Consider the following 15,926-nt stretch of genomic DNA (forward strand, 5'->3'; position numbering starts at 1 on the left):
TTGTTATAGTCTAATCTGAATGATTAACAAGTCATATATAAAGTTGGTTTCAGTTTTGGTCTGTTGGAAAATGAAAAGATGCAACTTTTTTGCTTTGGTTGTTTAAATACCCTGATATATATTTTGGTGCAACACATTTTCATCTAAAAAATGTAAAATATGCGGCCTTAAATGTAATGGTGAATATAATGGCAATGGCACAAGTCTGTTAAGAGATAGAACTCTGTCGAAGAAAAATTACTTTATTTACGATCGGAGAACAATCAAAACAATTAAGTTAAGTAATTCCCTCCTCAGTCCTAACTTCAAAATCAAATGTGTTTGTTTTATTTTTTTATTATGACATACAAAAACTTTGTAAACAAACACTTTTTTTTTTACATAATATGTTAATACAAAATAATATAAGAAGCATTATTTAGCGTACGTCATTAAAAATCTGGAATCTTTTTCTACAATCAATCTGTATTCATTTTAAAAGTATTCTAATACTTTTTTAAATTTTTGTGAACTATGTGTACGTATGTGTACTATGTGTATTGTTTCGTGAAGTACTTTATAGAAAAGTATGCTGGTTTTTAATTTTAAACGTTGTTTGGCTTTGATTGTTTTTTTCCAAAGGTTAATAATTACTTTATACAAATGTGTCGAAATGTATATAACAGGTTGTAGTTTTTTGAAAACTTAAACTAACGGGTAACTGGCTTTGGTTGCAATGCCACATTGGTTTGACATGTTTCTTGACATTTTAATATAACCTTGATCTCCCCAGGTTATGTCCCAACTAAAAAAAAAAATCACATTTAAATAAAAGTATTTAAAACAGTTTACCATTTTTAAAATAATACAAAACACATTTTTAATTATTAATACCTGTTTTTTACAAGCCAAAAATCGCGACCTTCTTCAGTACCATAACCAACAACTAAAACAGCATGGTCAAGATTCTCTAGACCATTGCCACAAGTTGGTTCGTAATACACACCTGACTGATAGCTCATAAAAGAACTTTTTGTGGCATCTATAGCAACAGATATTGGTCCAACTGTGGCAACAGCTACTTTAAGCGCATTTTCGTCTCCAGAGGGTATGTCAACAAAACCTGTATCAGAAGCTACATTAAATTGCTGATTGTAGTAACAATACCCAAGTGCCTGAAAAATAATCAAATTATTAAATAACTAGTTTAAATACAATAAAACTATAAATAAAATGTAAATAAATACAACTATAAATGTATTATAATGATTAGAATTATGTGTGTGTGCGTGTGTTAAAAACAAACCACAAACCAAAAGATTTTAATTGTTGATTGCAAATTGCATGAAACTAACAGAAGTAAAAATCATGCAGTTTAATTTTTAATGCAATAAAGTCTCATCAGAAATCTTTCTGCTGATTCAAATTATCTAAAAGATTTTTAACACGCCTTTTTTGATGAAAAACTTTATAATATAAAATAATAAATTTAATCTATAGATATATATATATATATATATATATATATATATATATATATACATATATATATATATATATATATATATACATATATATATATATATATATATATGTATATTTATATGTATGTATATATATATATTTTTAATTTATTTATATGTATGTATATATATATATATACATATATCATATACATATATATATGCATATACATATATATATATACATATATATATATAAATATTTATATATGTATATATATATATATATGTATATATATATATATATATATATATATATATATATATATATATATATATATATATGTATATATATATATATATATATATATATATATATGTATATTTATATGTATGTATATATATATTTTTTTATTTATTTATATGTATGTGTATATATACATATATATATATATATTTATATATATATATAATTTTTATATATTTATATGCATGTATATATATATATATATATATATATATATATATATATATATATATATATATATATTATATATAATTTTTTTTATGGTACTTTAAGTTTAATGCCTATACAACAATCATCAGCCAACAAATACAAAATCAAAAACAAAACAACTTGTTAAAAATTACAAAATACTGTGTAGTGAGCTGTTTACATTCCTCTAGGTACGTTTGGCAGAGCAGGCTAGATGAGTAGATCATTTATATGGTACAAACGGCAGATTAGATTATAAAATCATCTGAATTCTTATAATTAATCTGCTATTAAATCACACTAAACCGAAAGTTAATCCTAGAAATAATCAAGCGTTTAAAGACTTATGTCTTGTGCACCAATTTTTCTTGTGTTAGGTAGTAAATACCTTACCATTTCTGCCATATTCTAATATGTAATCTGCCAAATTCAGCAGATTACATGTTAGAATTAGGCTTATTGGATATCTGCAAGTACAATGTATGTTTAATTGAAGATTGATGGAAAATGAATATACCATCAAAATATTTATATTAACTATTGACAATATATCTATTTTACTATAATGAATAAAATTAAATGTTATTATCACTATATGTTATTTAAATAAGAAATTTTGTTGTTCAGATATTTCTAATATAACAAAATTTAAAAATAATTTTTTTTTTTAACAAAAAAAAATAAATTTTTAAAAACTAATAAAAAGTTTTTTGACAATTTAAATAATTGATAAAACAAAAAATTTTATCATTAAGTTTGATATGTGAGAACGAAGGTTCGTGCTAATTTATGTTATAATATATGCTGAGAGTTAGTACCAGCTCTCAGCTACCATGGTAGAAGTTATACTTATACAAATAGTTACGTCATCATATCATTACCTAATTACTATTTTTTGTTTACTTACATAAAACTACTTTATTTTTTTAATGAAAATGTTTAATGTGATTTTTTTTATGAAAATCTTTAACTATAAACATTTTAATGTTATTAATACAAATAAAAATTATTTCTTTATTTGTATTTGGCAATTTTTAAGACTGTATCAATAACTGTTAAATGTTTATTTTTTATTTACAAAAAGTTTTAAATAAGATACATTAAACCTATATTGGGTATAAACCTCTTATTTATGGCATCAACAACGTTGTTTTTTTCTCTTGTTTAAGAAACAACTAGGGCATGTTTTGGGGGGTGATAATTTGATACAACAATGACATATAAAATCAAATGAAGGTTCTAATTCAATAGTACACTATGTGATATCATATATAAATCAGCGAGAACAAAATTGAGAACTTAAAAATTGTTCCAGCAGATCCATAAAATTGATTCTTAATTTTATAAAAAAGACCTGATACTTAATTAAGATAAAAATTGATTTTACGCTGTTTCACCGATGCCCATTTTCAACAAGCCTCTTTTAATCAAATAATGCTCAACAAATCTTTGTTAGCATTAAGAAGCATAAAGTTTTGTTGTCGATCAACGTTCATTGTGGATCTTAAATAATTTATGATCAACTTTAATCTGCTTTTCCTTTATTTGGTGACAAAATAAATCATCCATTGCCAGGTTGTCAACATTAATTCTGTAAAAAATCTAAGTTGATCTGTTTAGCAATATAAGTGTATCAATTATGCTAAGATTTTTAAATTCATTTTCATTTTGTATATATTTTTCCTAAAATACAAGGATACTAAGAATTCAAATGTTTACATTTTTTTTTAGATAATCCTGAAGCTTGAGTTTTTTCTCTAGTATTTTTATCTAAATATTAGCTAGTTGACGTTTCTACAACGGTATTTATAATTAATAATAATCAAACCGATACAATTAATTTGTTAGATTAAATATTTAGTTAGATTCATCTAGTTTTAAATAAAATATGAAGTAATAAAAAATTTATAATCAATGATCATGATTGTAACATCTAACAAAATAAACCTGCACTTTATTAAATTGTTTAGAAAACAGATAAATAGCGGTATGAGCCAATAAATATAACCAGTAACAGACAATGTAGACAATAGAACCAGTAACGGACAATTTATCTGATTATATTTTACTTCAAACCAGGTTTCAGTGTATTTTAATCAGTCGTTCTTACCGCTGATTTATTTAATTTCTGCACAATTTTACTTATTGAAGTGCCTATAGAATGCTGTTAGGTACTGACCAACATCCTATAAATAAATCGGTTGTAAACCATTATTTATTATTAATAGAGAAAACCAAAGTTTAAAAATATTGTATAAAGTATCATTTTTAAAAGGATTTCCTTTTGAATTGCCATCTAAGGTAAATTAACCCATTTTTTACGAATTTTCGTGTTTGCACCCCCTATTTCCAACCCTGTCTCTATACAATCCAAATTTATCTTTGTTATAAGACTAAGACAATTAAAACTAGATAAATATTCCAACTTAGTCACAAACTTCTGCGCCATCTATTAAATTTATTCTATTCTATCAAAGCAGCTATTTTTTTATTTTTATTATTCTATTAACTAAAGCGTGTTATTATTATTCTATTAATTAAAGCGTGTTATTATTTTTTTTTTTTTGCATATAATGGCTGATGTTTCTCACTTTATTTAATGAAATTTTTACATTATTTTATTAATATTGAGCATACTTTTAAAATTGGGTTTTGTTATATCAATAGGGTTTTAATTTATTATCATAATGCAAAACAACTATCAAAATACGTATTTATATACATATATATTTTTTCAGTTGCCATGCTAACGCGAATGTCAATCTATTGTTAATCCTAACCCTAACCCCTGACAATAGCTATCACATGCTAACGCGCAATCTGAGATTTCACATTAATGTGGGATAACTAATTAGTTATTTTGACATTTATTAGCAGTTAACTAATATCAAATTAACTAATTAGTTAATTCGACATTGGTAGTAGTTACTAAAATAGCTGTTATTGTTTTGTTGTTATTGCACTTATGCTATTGTTTAGCTGTTATGTACATATGTTATTGTACAACTGTTGTTGTATATACAGGGCCGTCGACAACGGGAGCCAAAGGAACTGTTTGTCCCGGCGGCAGCTATCTAGGGGGCGACAAATGAAAAGAAGGTACCTAATATAAAAATAAAAAAAATAAAAAAAAGTTCTTCATCTATAATATAGGAAAATTTTGATAAATATGGGCGCCAACCAGGGTTGCTGTCCCGGACGGCGTAACAGCTCTCGGCTTTCTGTGTACATAGGTTATTGCTTAAATTGTTGTTGTACATATCCTATTGTTTTGTGTGTATTTATATATATATATATATATATATATATATATATATATATATATATATATATATATATATATATATATATATATATATATATATATATATATAGTCCTAGACGGCGTTTACAAAGACATGTTTTTTTTGTTCCCGAGAATTCTTTTTTTACTTTTTTTCTACTATTTTTCAACATATTTATATAATTTTTTTAATTTTTACTTTATTTCTATTTTTATTTATTCATATTTAAATTTATTGCTTTATTATAAAAATATATTTTTTGTATTTATTTTTGTTATTTTTATTCATTTATCTTATATAATATTTCATTTTAATTTGCATCTATTTACAGAAACGATCAATGCAGTAATATAACCGTATTTAAACCTAACCCTAAGCCTAAACCTAACCCTAAGCCTGACCTTTATGCTGACCCTAAACAAACCCTCCGTCGAGGTAGCAGTACTCCCTTGCAAATTAGACTATTTAATAGTCGATGTATGAACTTTTCGTTCTCTATAAAAGTTTGGGTTTCCAATCGTTTTTAAACGATAACCGATAACCGCGGGTTTTTTGTCAAAAACGATATAAAGATATTTTCAAAAACGGTTTTGGCGATTTTTTTGTATAATCTCTTTTGAATGTTCATTTATTATAGAAAAGTATAAAAAAACAAGTTTAGAAGTAATCAAATTTTTATTTTATCATTTACATTGTATGTTGCTGGAAAGCTTAACACATCTTTTCATTTTCAAAATTATTCAAGTATTCTAAAAAAAAGTAAATATATTTGTATATATAGTATAAGGTATAAATTTAATTTTTTTAAATTATTAAAATAATGTCATCAGTTTGAAAATTCGCTACCTGGCGTAAAACTGCGAATTCAAGAGATGCCGAAGGCATTTGTAATAGATACGGTTCTGTTGTAACATGCTCCTGTGGATCCATTAATACTTTGCGGAATCATATTTTGCATCATAGAAATGCTATCGATTGATCTTCGACTGCAGAATAAATCAGCAGCTAAAATCCTTAAAAACGAGCCTTAAAAAAATTGTAGCTGATCAAGCTACAGATAGCGTTTTGATTAATGCAATGACGAACAATTTTTTTTGCTTACCGATTCAACAAAGAGGAAACCATCTTCTTAAAAGCCTTACAAATGTGATGAATTTCCAACAAGGCTTTTCTTATACAAAGAAAGTGATGAAACAAAAAATTATCGAAAAAGTTCTAATGGGACATAAATTCAGCTAAGTTCATGAATAATACACAGCTTTTAGGCACACAAGGCACATTGGTGTCAAACTACATGAAAGCGAATGTAAAAAAATCTATAATATTAGCCTCATTAAGATTTATGGTTCCTGTCCAGCTGAAATTTTAATTCAAAATATTAAGTATCATTTGAAATCATTTGGTGTCTGTATAGATAGAGATGTAGTAGGTTCAACTCAAGATGGTGCAGTAATCAACCAGAAGCTCATGCATTTAACGGACATTGTTGATCAGTTTTTCTTTAATCATGGAATCATCTTGATGCATACACATTATACAAGTGTGTAACACGTTATGCAAAAGAAATAAAGACACAAAAGTACCAATTTCCAAGGAAATGGACAATGATTCATAAGAGGATGAACACGGAATTTACGATGATAGTTTTGGTTTTGAATCAGTAAACAATAAGATTAATGTTAACTACCCTAAAAATTTAATGAGTGCACAAAAAGTAGTGAAATTCATAAAAATGTTATCAGTTTGTAATCAAATTTTTCAGAAAAAAGTTACTGAGGAACTTGGTAAAGAAATCAAACTGCATCAAGATATTCGTCATTGTTGAAATTCACTTTTTTCATAGTTGCGTCTTTGTTAAAAACTAAAAAATGTTTATTTCGGGTTTTTGCTGAATTAAATGCCCTTGATACAATCAACAAGTTAGTTTTGAGTCATTAGCTTCATTACATGCTGCTTTAGAGGCAGCAAAACTAGCAGTGGAATTTCATAGCAGAGATGCAACGTTATTGAAAGCAGATACTGTTCTTGAATTCATGCTTCCAAAACAATTTGCTATGAATACAGAGGTCGCATCTTTATTGCATTCAAATTTAAAAAAGCACGTTGATGAATGAATTAACGGAAACGTTATGCAGTTGTAAAGTTGTCTAAAATATCCTTCAGTTGTTCCATTAAAAAATACTTTAAATTTTGCTGGAAAACTTGCGTTTAGGCTTTTTGGATTTACTTCTAATGATGAGGAACCACTGCTAACTGAAGCACCACGTACAACATTGGAAAGTTCATCTTTTTCTCTTGAGGATGAATCAAACGCACTTCTCAATAAAGATATCATCACACACTTGCCCAAATCTACTGATTAATTCGAAAGACTTAAGCAAGAGATCTTGTTGTACCGAAATACGGGAAAAAGAACACAAAATCTTGATAAAATTTCCAATGCGATTCTCTCTTTAAAACCCACATGAACAAATGTCAAACGCATTTTTTTGAGCTGAAATTTATTTACAATAAAAATAAGTCATTATAAGTTTTGTTTCGAAGCATAAACATAACGTTAAAACACTTTTTTTAAATAACTTATTTAATTAACAATGCAAGAAAAACTTACAAAAGTTTTATTATTTAACAAGAGAAACCAAAAACCACGGTTAATCACGGTTTTTTATAAATGCGGTTTTTTGGAAACCCTAACAAATGTTGCCTACGGGGACATTTTTTTTACAAAAAAACGATGTTTACAGGGACAAAAAATTAACGGGTACACAAAAATGTCCCCGGTAATACTAATGTCCCCGTAAGTATCCTTATTTTTGTAAAATCTGTCCCCGTAAGTGATACTATAGGCACCTATATTATCATTTACGAAGACAGAATTTACAAAAAAAAGGATACATCTATATATATATATATATATATATATATATATATATATATATATATATATATATATATATATATATATATATATATATATATATATATATATATATATATATATATATATATATATATATATATATATTTGTATACAGCCATATGCACATATATAGAAAAGAAAAACCTTGGCATAATACGGGTATCCTGCTTCGCTGTCAATTCCCTTATTATCACTTATATATTTAAAGGCATTATCCATCCAACCACCATTGCAAGCCTCATTTCCATAAGACTGCGTACAATCAACTAAATTTTGCTCACTCAAATCAGGAAGAACTCCTGTTTTTCGAAATGTTTGGCCTTCCAAAGCTCCAGTCTAAATAAAAACATTAGTTTATTATTTCTTAACTGTATAAAAAAGATAATTAAACTAAAAGTTTATGTAATAAAACTATTAAATCATTTCCTAGGACAAAAAACTTCTTTTATTTCCTTAAAAAATAGGCAAGGAATTACCAATAAGATCAAATAAATGACCCACACACACATACACACACAAAAAAACAATATATATATATATATATATATATATATATATATATATATATATATATATATATATATTTTGTCTTTTTCTACATTAATATACAAATATCTCTTGTTTGTTTAACAGTGATCATTAGGGATATGACTTTTTTGCAACCTACTAGGCCTGTATCGTAATTCAATGAACTTTTATGTAAAAAGAACGAATAGATGTTTCATTTTGACATATTTTGAAAAAAGGTCACCCCAAAACCAAAAAATCGAATTTTCAATAGGTACACTTTTGTACAGTAAATGAATATTAAAGGCTGAAGATGTTGTAAGAGTCATACTCCTGTTGTTATTTTATTTATTTATGCAACATGTACTGTGATATAACAAAAAACATTATGTGATATATAATTATACAAGTATTACAAAATTAACAGTATCAAAGCGTCTAGTACAACAATATACATAACTGTCTGTGTCTATAGGCCTACTGTGTTTAGTACATGGGTCACATGATGCTCACGTCTCATAAAGAGTCTAGCGCTTATTACTTAGAATGAATCGAAGTTGCAGTTTGTCTTTCTTTCTGCAGGAAGCATACAGGTCTTGCATCACCTTGATTGCACGTTCAGCTATCTGATTACTTCGTGGTTTGTCGATAACGGATGGCTCTTTCTTCCAGTGATTTTTGAATGACTGCAATGCCTTTTTGTAAGGCTTCAATACATCAGATAAATTCTTGAAGTCATTGTCATTGTACTTTTGACTACTAAACCAATGTTCTGCCCACTCATATGAAATGAACCTGCAAACCTTCTCCAAATTCTTTCTCGCTTCAGGCATAAGAATGAACGCCAGAATGGCGAGAATGGCTCTTGAGTTCCATCTGGCATTGGTCATATTAGGAATGTTCTGAAAGTGAATCAGAGGGAAGTTTCTTTGTTCTTCATAGAACCTAAACACTCTTGTTAAATGGTACAAAAACTTCATATCGTCTCTCCACCCTGATTTATCAAGAATTTCTACAGTTCCATTCACAAACTTATCCTTCAGTTCATCATACTTATTCAACAGTTCAGACACAAATGGGTATTCAATGTTTGGAGATTTGGTATCACCCCCAAGTTCTTCGTCCATCACCAGACGGAGAATCCTGTCTAGTACGTGATGCTGACAACCGATAAATTGTGGTATTGTGACACCCTTTAATTTAAACATACGTTGCAACTTCACAACAACTCCATTTCTCTTCCCAGTATTGACGTTTGTTGTATCAGTAATGATCATCTTAATTGAATTCCACAAATTGTATTCATCAATAAGTTTGGCAATTTTTTCAGCAACAGTTTCAGCTTTGCCATCTTTTAAACGCAGTGCATCAAGTTTCACGTCAGTTCTTTCATTCTGAAGTACAACTACCTGATATTCCTTATCATCTATTCGTTTGCCGTCAAAGTGTAAGGACCACTGTTCCATTTTAAGTTGTTGTATCATTTCTTTTTTTAATTTACCTGCCTCTTTGAATATGGACTTGTAAATTGCTGATTGACTTGGAGTTGGAATATCAATACCTTGTTGTGATAATACATTGCATATTTTAGCAGCTTTCTATGTGGAAACTCCACTTGATGTAACCATACTTACAGCAAATTTACTTTTGTAGTGCTTTCTAGTTTTTTTCTGAGTGTCCTCATCATCGTCTTTATCACCGTCGTCGTCTTCATCATCTTCACTCTTACTTTTGCAGTTTTCAGATTCAGTACCACTGTCTGTGGTAGACAGGACTTGTGATGTGGAAGGTATTGCTGTTCCAGACTGGACTTTCCTTCTCTTGGAAGGGTGAATGGTTTCTTTACTTGCCACTTGTCCTGTTGAGTACCCCACCTGTCCTTTACTTTCTTTTTGTAGGTGGTATAGACGTTTATCTTCCGAGGATAACCACTGGCCATTCACTTTCGTGATGTCAAATAATGCATTGAGAACATCATATTTTCCACGCTTGACACATTCATCATAGACCTTCAGCACCTTCATAAGCTTTGCTCTTATCACTTGATCAGGCACACGTGGAAAATTCAGTTTATTGTCCCACAATTTTGTAATTTCCTTAGAAATTTGGTCTATTCGTTCTTTTCTTCCTTTAACATATGCTCCGAGAAACTGGTATCTTCCTACGATCTGCAATTAAAGTGGTATTCTGGATTTTTCATCGAGTGAATGTTCTTCTACAGCCAGGCTTCCTCTTCTTCTGTGTGACTCTTGAAATCTCACCAAATTTTTAGTCCAAGTCTTTTTGTTCTTTGTTACTGTGGTATGACTTTTCTTGTGAGACATCATATAATATTGTTACGACTTTACGGATAGCTGAGCGTAAATATCCGTTTAATAAAGTCGTTTAATTAATAAAATACTTTAAATGTATAGTAATCCAATTATAGTTCGATAATCCAGTCAATGTTGATTCCAGTCCGTATCCTAACGATAATGCTACAACTACTTATACTTCGTACACTTACAGCGTCTTTAGTTCGCTACAGTAGTTCCTTATTAGCTCAGTTACACGCAGAGTACTTCATAGAACTATTCACATTATCAACACTGAGCTCTGACAGCAGCTCGCTTATATAATTATTTAGAGCTTCCAGAATGTTCTACTAAGTTCTATAATCTTCTACAGTCTGTTAGAGTCATCTATATCACCGTGGTAACACAATGACGTCATCACATAACAATTCCAAGTATTTGCCGGCACACGGCCGTTTCATTGCCATGGTAACGTGTGGCGTTATGTTTATAAATTCATAACAAAATAATGAAATAAATAGAATTAAGCTGAGAATTAAGCTTAAGATTAAAACATCGGTCAAAAATGAATGTATAAAAATGGTAAATCAAATTTTTATTTTGGGGGTGACCTTTTTTTGTTGCAGAAAGCTATTTGGGCCTTTTTTCATGATTTTAGGTAAAAGTTCATCGATTTATGATACAGGAAACATTTTATTTGAAAAAAAATTAAAAAGTCATATCCCTAGTGATCATATTATGTAAACAAATGTTTTATATAATAAATCCAATAAGGGCATGCATTACTGGTTTCTATAATGATATTATACAAGCATATGCCAGTACTACCCTTAATATCGGTTTATGGTTGTATGACATTTGGTATTACCGAGAAAAATTGAATAAATTAAAAATTATAAAACTTTTTATTGAAATACTGTATGAAACATAATTTTTTTATTACCGGTGTTTGTTATCTGAATTTAGTGTATTAATACTGGAATCTTTTTTCAATATTTTTTTATAGCTCCCTTGTTTTTTACATGCTAATAAACTAATTTATATAATATCCTATATAAACTAATTTTCAAATTTTTTAAAATTCATATAATTATTCAATTTTTTTCCTATTAGGACTTGTTTGAGAACTTAATATTACGTTTTATAATTTATCTTACATTAGTAATTTTATAATTTAAATTTTTTTTTGTTTACAAACAAATAATTAATTCTAACTTTATGAAATAAAGTTTTAAGTAACAATGAAAAAACAATCATCGGCAATTAAATGTTTACACATTCTTTTAAAACTTAAAAATTATAAAACTTTTAATAGACTTTTTATTAAAATACTGTATGAAACATAATTTTTTATATATTTAAAAAATATAAATAAAGAGAGAATAAGACTTTCTATAGCTGAAGTTATAATTACTTTTATAAAATTTCTATTAAAATTCCTACAGATAAAATGCTTTAAAAAGTATGAAAACTTATAAAGTAAAAATGTTTAATTTTAACAATAACAAAATGATTTTTTTTTCTCTTTTTATATTTTATTATAACGATGACGATGAAGTATTGTCTATTGTTTCACATTGACAATTCATTAGTATTGCATTAAACTTTATTGTATCATTTTGTATCACCTTGAGTGTGATACATTAGTTGTGAATTTATGTATAAAAAGAGTTTAAATAATATAAAAAATTTAGTTACTGTGCTAAATGCCCAACATGATCCACATTGTCCTTGATTCTTGACCGGATTAACGTAACCTTCAGTTCTCCAATCAACTTCACCAGGAATGTCGACATTACTAGGTGGTAAAAATGTAGATCCTTTTGTAATATTTACAGTACTTTTCGGAAGTTTGAAACATCCGCCATGAATCTTTATAAATTCTTCATGAGTCTAAATTTAAGTAACAAAATAGGTTGCTATTATTTACTCAAGCTACCTCAGAAAGAGTATAATTCATGTTTGTATTGTAAATGTTTTATAAAATTGAAAATTGTTTTTGGAATTGTGAATCAATGGTGAATTTCACCTAAAATAAAAAGCTATCTTTTAATTGAAAATTGACTTTCAAAAGCAAATGGGTCATAGGCTATGGGTCAAGATCTATACAAACTATTTCTAAATAAATGGAACTGAAACTTGGGCATGACTACAAATAGTTGTATTAATTTAACAACAATTTTCTTTAAATTTCTATATAAATATTAAATAAACTATTAATCAATCCCAGTGGGCACAGGAACATGTTGCAATTGTTTAGTGAATTATACAAATGTTAAGTACGATTATATTGGTAAAACGTTTAAAAAACGTTCGATAAATGCTTTGGTAAAAACTTTTTTATTATTCGATTTATAATTTTGCGAGACCTTTGAAAAACGTTTAAAAAGCGTTTTTTAAAAACTGTAAATGCCTAACTGCGCATGTGTAACATCAGACAAAAATAAACAACAAAATTATATGTAAGTGTATATGTAGATATTAGGTAAGAGGAATGAAAATTTTAAATAAAATATATATATGTATATATATATATATATGTATAAATATATATATATATATATGTATAAATATATATATATATATATATATATATATATATATATATATATATATATATATATATATATATATATATATATATGTATATATACATATATATATATATATATATATATATATATATATATATATATATATATATATATATATATATATATATTTTCATTCAATATTTTTTCATTCAATTCTTGATGTTAAGATTTTTTTTAAGCTTTAATATAGATGGTTTACCACTGTGCAAATCCAGCTCTACACAGCTGCGGGCTTGTTGTTAAATGCAGATTTGCATACAAATATTGAATTTCTTAATTATACTTATGCTGATATAGGGTTGCCAGATACGCGATCGACTAAAGGAGGACATAAAAACGCCAAAAGGAGGACAAAGGAGGACATACTTAATTTTAGTTATCTTTTATGAAAGGCTTTTTTTTATTGGTAGTGGTGGGTGAGGAATGAAGGGGGGTATAGAGCGAGACTCCGACGCTGTAGCCATGGTACTGACACCGGATGAAAACAAACAACAAAGTATAATATCTGTTAATGTTGTATATGAAAATATTATATGAAATGTTAAAGTTTTATTATAGTTAATAGAAACAACCCTAGTCTGGAAAAAATTTTCAACTGTTAATGTATTTATTGTTATCATTTGAGCATTTTGTAAATCGCCAAATCCTCAATAAAACAGCCACCTGGAGAAAAGTCCTGAAACGAATTTTGGATATAATTATATCCAAAATTATATATCATGTTATATATATATTAGTATATGTATTATATAATACTATTTCTTGCTAAAAATGAATTAGCTTTTCATGAAAAATCTAATCTAATTGGAGATTCTCATAATGGAAATTTTTTAGGATTTCTGGAACTGATTTTGTATTATGACTCAATTCTCAAAGAACATGTGATGAATGTTTAACAACCACAAGGGAAGGGCTTTCGGGTAATAAAATTAATTCCACTTATGATTTGAGCTGTATTGATCAAACAAATTACCCATTTTCTATATTCTCACCCTGTGTGAGTTATTCATTGAATTTGATAAAATGCTGCCTCAAACTGTACAGATACTGAGACTTACTTTGGAACTGTTCAAACCATGTATAAAATCTTCTCTGCTAGTCTAAAACGCTGGAAATTATTGTAAAGGAGGCAAAAAACACATTACTATGTGTTCCAGATTGCCTATGCGAAGTCACACCTCCATTATGTGTCTTTGCATGGGCAATCTGGAAAACAATAAACGGAGAGACTTGACAGCAGTCGCTCTTTCTCTAATCACTTAAGTTAAATCATTGAATCTTTGGTAGAATTTTAGAGCTTGAATCTTATGCCTACAAAAAAACTGAGATTAGAGGTGCCCTGAAATATTTATTGAGCAAGGCAACTATTGATAATGATATTGGCAAGAAAGACAACTACTGATATTGAGGTGAAAAATACTGAAGCATTGACCAGTCACCTTAAACCTGTTCGTCTAATAATTTAAGTTAAATCTGGAGTGTCCAATAATTTTGAAAGAAGTCAAATAAGCTGTAGCTACTTTAACTAGTTCTGATTTTCATTCTTTCCTTTCAACTTATTAAACAAAATTTCTGGATTTCAAGAATTTTTTGCGCTCAATTAGGGGACAAGAACGAAGAAGTAATCTTGCCATTTTGAGTATTGAATGTCTATTAGCACTAAATGCTCAAAGTTATAAGTTAAATTTGACGTTTTAGTTAAAGAATAGAACGTCAAAAAAACTTTGAATTACGCAGTTTTAAGCAGTGACAAATCCAACATATTTTGCTGTTTGAAATAGCTAACTTCCAGACATTAAGCAAACTCCAGACTTTTGTATATTTTTTTGTCATTAATTTACATAAATTTAAACAGTTTGTTCCAGCTAAATGAAAAATTGCCCAGCAATTTTGCCAGACAGTCTAGGTCTCTCTCTGATTTAAATCAATAGAAGCAACATAACTATGTTCCTTTTTGGTATATTACTGCGTGATAGTATTAAAAGACGTCATCGATTTACGTACATATAAACATTTCCTAAGTTTATCGATATCAATACGGATTTTATGTGATAGTAATGCTAAGTTTCGAAACTCAAGTTTAGAGAATGCTCGTCGTCGTCGTCGTCGTCGGCTGATTAAATATTTTGCTACATACTCAAGCGAAGTATTTGGTCAACTATTTTGCGTTTATAACATACATAGTCTTCTGCATATATTTGATGATGTTGGGTTTTACAATGCTCCGCTTGACAATTTTTTGCTTTTCCGTTTGAAAATTTGTTGCAGCAGATTAAAAGATTAGTTCAATCTAAATATAATCTTATATCACAAATACGTAAACGGTTTGATGAAATCAATCACTTTATTAAGTTTGAGAAAAAAAAAACCAAAATTAATACAAACTTGA

At 27.9% G+C, this 15,926-nt stretch overlaps 1 protein-coding gene across 1 annotated transcript in view; it reads right to left on the reverse strand.

The window, feature by feature from the left end:
- Positions 1–311: 311 nt before the first annotated feature.
- The window catches only part of LOC100198930 (procathepsin L), a 39,903-nt gene continuing 24,288 nt past the window's right edge, over positions 312–15,926 (reverse strand). Inside the window, exons 2-5 of the mRNA XM_065794042.1 lie at positions 12,642–12,836; positions 8,287–8,478; positions 874–1,154; positions 312–784 (exon numbers count right to left, since the gene is read on the reverse strand). Coding sequence (XP_065650114.1) covers positions 685–784; positions 874–1,154; positions 8,287–8,478; positions 12,642–12,836 — 768 coding nt within the window. The 3' untranslated portion in view covers positions 312–684. The remainder of the gene's footprint in view (positions 785–873; positions 1,155–8,286; positions 8,479–12,641; positions 12,837–15,926) is intronic.

The sequence above is a fragment of the Hydra vulgaris genome, chromosome 03 (assembly GCF_038396675.1).
Source record: "Hydra vulgaris chromosome 03, alternate assembly HydraT2T_AEP".
Taxonomy (NCBI): domain Eukaryota; kingdom Metazoa; phylum Cnidaria; class Hydrozoa; order Anthoathecata; family Hydridae; genus Hydra; species Hydra vulgaris.